General features: G+C 34.4%; 1 protein-coding gene across 1 annotated transcript; it reads left to right on the forward strand.

Annotated features, from left to right (window-relative positions):
* Positions 1 to 223: 223 nt before the first annotated feature.
* Positions 224 to 2,522, forward strand: LOC143378635 (uncharacterized). The gene is made up of 2 exons (XM_076830501.1): positions 224 to 953; positions 1,732 to 2,522. The coding sequence occupies exons 1-2, from the start codon at positions 563 to 565 to the stop codon at positions 2,388 to 2,390; spliced, it is 1,050 nt and encodes a 349-aa protein (XP_076686616.1). The 5' UTR covers positions 224 to 562; the 3' UTR covers positions 2,391 to 2,522.
* Positions 2,523 to 3,431: the final 909 nt, after the last annotated feature.

Genomic DNA, 3,431 nt, shown 5'->3' on the forward strand with positions numbered 1-3,431 from the left:
AAAGTTAAAGTTAAAGTTAAAGTTAAAGTTAAAGTTAAAGTTAAAGTTAAAGTTAAAGTTAAAGTTAAAGTTAAAGTTAAAGTTAAAGTTAAAGTTAAAGTTAAAGTTAAAGCTAAAGCTAAAGCTAAAGCTAAAGCTAAAGTTACAGTTAAAGTTACAGTTAAAGTTACAGTTAAAGTTACAGTTAAAGTTACAGTTACAGTTAAAGTTAAAGTTAAAGTTAAAGTAAAAGTTAAAGTTAAAGTTAAAGTTAAAGTTAAAGTTAAAGTTAAAGTTAAATTTGAAAACTTTTTCAACGCTGAAGTTGGAACGCTCGACGAATGAAAAGAATGAACCTTATTGATCACATGACGAATAATTTGTTTCACTTTTATTCGTTACTCGAAATTTTTATGCAAATAAATATTTTGCCCATCTCTGAGTGAGAGTCTCGTTTAGGCCCCCGCATGGCACACGCTTTGAATATATTGCGTGTAATGAATAAAAGAGAAAATCGAAAAATGACAAGCGTACAAATAATAATAGAAATTGTTAGAAACTATCCTATTTTATATGTAATAAGATGATAGAAGTTGTTTATATAATTCGCAGCGGCAGCGAGAAATTCGCACTCCAGTGTGAACACAAACGCGAATCTCGCTACCGCCGCCGCTGCGAATTCGTTGCCGCTGCGCCTGCGAATGTTCCGCGTCGGTTGGGGGAACTTCTTTTGTTCTCTCTGGCTGTTGCGTCGCCCGTTCGCGAGTCTCGTTTAGGCCATCGCATGGCGCACGCTTGGAACATTCTGCGTGCAATGGATAAAAGCGAAATTCCAACACTGACAGGAGTGGAAAGGATGATAGAAATTGTTAGAAACTATCCTATTTTATATGATTCGTCACACGAAGATTATAAAAACGTAAAGAAGAAGGACAGAATATGGAGTGAAATTGGCAAACAATTAAATGCAAATGGTAAGTATCAGTTTTTACTATAGCACTAATGATAGTAGGGTAAAGTAGCCGAATACGAGACCCATTTCTTAAAAACATCATAACTCTTGACTGAGAACACTTTTATTAAAATTCCATAGACGTTTTAAAAGTAGAATATGTATTCTTTAGCAACATACTGAAAAGTTCTAAAACAAAAATTGGGTTTCTTCATAATAAAATAAAAACGCAGATTTAAAAAAAATGGGTTCCTAATATGAGACTCAGTTTGTTTTTGGCTGTAGTTCCGAATGGCCCCAGTGGCCGATCGACACGAGATTTGAGGGGAGGGTTGGGGAGGGTGTTTGGACCCTAAATCTAAAATTGTTGCTTCGAGAATTTATTAGTTTACGAGATATTAATAAAAGACTTTTAGTATTTCTGTTGACTTATTCCGACATTATGCATTCCACTTTCCAACTTCTTCTGGATATTAGTATTGGTTGGGGCTAGATTAGTGCGGGGGGCGCGTAAAGCGATGTAAGTTTGGAGATTTGAACCAGAAACTTGGAGATGCGATCCATCCTATCATACAGGGTGGATATCTATTACTTTATTGATAGGTAATACTCTAGGGAGGGGGGGGGGGGATTCTACAGGCCAAAATAAGACGAAAATATAGAATACAATTTTTTAATATCGCGTTTCGTTTTCGAAAAACTGGCTTTGAATTTCAGCGAAATTGGCATACCATTTAGGCGCCTGAGGGGCACGCGGAGATAAGGGCAAGAAATATGCGAGAAAAATATTCTTGTTTTAGGTGAACGGGTTAAAAAAAAATGGAAAAATTTAAGAGACACTTATGCAAAGTACGTTAGGCGTAATAAAACAAAAAGCGGCCAAGCAGCGAATAGAGCTAAGAAATGGGTATGGGCCGACCAAATGAAAGCTTTTGACTCTTATTTGACTTCTGCTAAAACTTCTTCCAACGTCAGCGATGTTGATAGTGAAACCAATACAGAATCTGCCGAGGATTTGGAAAATCGAAATATTCAATCAGAACGATCAGAAAACAGTCTTACCGGAGATGCACCACACGTGGAAATTCAGGAGAGTCAATCACAATTTACGAACGAATTTCAATCACCGCATTCAACACCAGTACCTACATCAGATGCTATTACCCTCACTCCTGAAGCTTCAATGCTGGAAAGAATAGGTAGAAAACGAAATTCAGACCCATCGTCGTCTGTAGGCGAATTGATTAAATACTTTGAGAGTGAAAGAAAGACTGAATATGATGCAATTGATCATATCTTCTTTGCCTATGCAAAGACTATAAGAACATTTTCTGGAAGAAGGCAAGCTATAACAAAAATGAAAATTGCTCAAGTCATCATGGAACAAGAACTTCTGCATCAGGAGGAACTCGCATCAACAAATCAAGCTAAACCGGAAAGTGCAGACGGATGTAAATGAATTTCCACACGATGATGATATTACTAACATTGACAAATCTTTCTAACTTTGTTCATATTTTTGTAAAATATAAATATTACTTGAGAATATCTAATTACATGCTCATATTTTCCTCTCCGCACTTAATGTTTATAAGTAATAAAATGTAATTATAATTATGTAAATTTTTAATTTTTTTACCTTAACGCAGTAGGAAGTTGTTCTTCAGGTGGGGTAACTTCACGATAATTTGTGTTAGGTTTTTCAACGCCATCTTTGATGAGGTTCAAAATTTCATCGAAACACTGAATAGCCATTCCAAAATAAATATAAAAGTGTTGTTCATCTTTTCGAAGTTCAGGCATTAAGGTATGGAATTCTCCATACATTTTTCGTCCTACTCTCAAAAATACCCATTCTTCATTCGATGATGAATACATTGTTTATAACACTTGCAAAAGAAACTAAATCACAGATCAACGTAAATTTAAATTCCTTGTAATAGAGTCCAAAAACACTCTGTTTATTTTCCCGCAACCGTTTAGAAGTTTTTTTTTAAAATAATTTTGTTTTCTTCCTAAACACATTTCTGTCGCTTACATTTTGTTAGTAAACAATAAGAGCTACAGGGAAATGGAAATACACTAAAAAAGTTAACACGTGCAACGTATTTTAAATTATTGAACCTCCCATTCGAATTTCTTTTCTGACCCGTTTTATATAGATTTTCTTTTAAAAATATCATTAATTCGATAGTAATCGAATTATCACTCACAAGTAAATTAAATTTCAATTTCGAACCGGGAATAATTACGTTGCCGAAGAATGAAGTTTTTTTCACGAATAAAACATTAACGTTATAAAAACAGAATAAATCATAAAGCATGTAGCATTAAATCCCATTCAGCTCTGTTATTCTAACGAAAGATAATTTCGATGGAGGAAAACCAATATTTACCGAAATCGAACAGAATTTAAAACGAGAAAATACAAATCTGGTATGTTAAACGCAGGCTTTGTACAGTCAAAGAAATTCTGTCCTATCATAAAGCTTCGAAAAAA

Source organism: Andrena cerasifolii, chromosome 2 (genome assembly GCF_050908995.1).
Source record: "Andrena cerasifolii isolate SP2316 chromosome 2, iyAndCera1_principal, whole genome shotgun sequence".
In the NCBI taxonomy this organism is placed as follows: Eukaryota; Metazoa; Arthropoda; class Insecta; order Hymenoptera; family Andrenidae; genus Andrena; species Andrena cerasifolii.

Coding starts and splice junctions, on each gene's coding strand:
- LOC143378635 (XM_076830501.1), top strand. CDS start 563: ATGATAGAAGTTGTTTATATAATTCGCAGCGGCAGCGAGAAATTCGCA. Junction 954..1,731: donor CAAACAATTAAATGCAAATG/GTAAGTATCAGT, acceptor TTCTTGTTTTAG/GTGAACGGGTTAAAAAAAAA.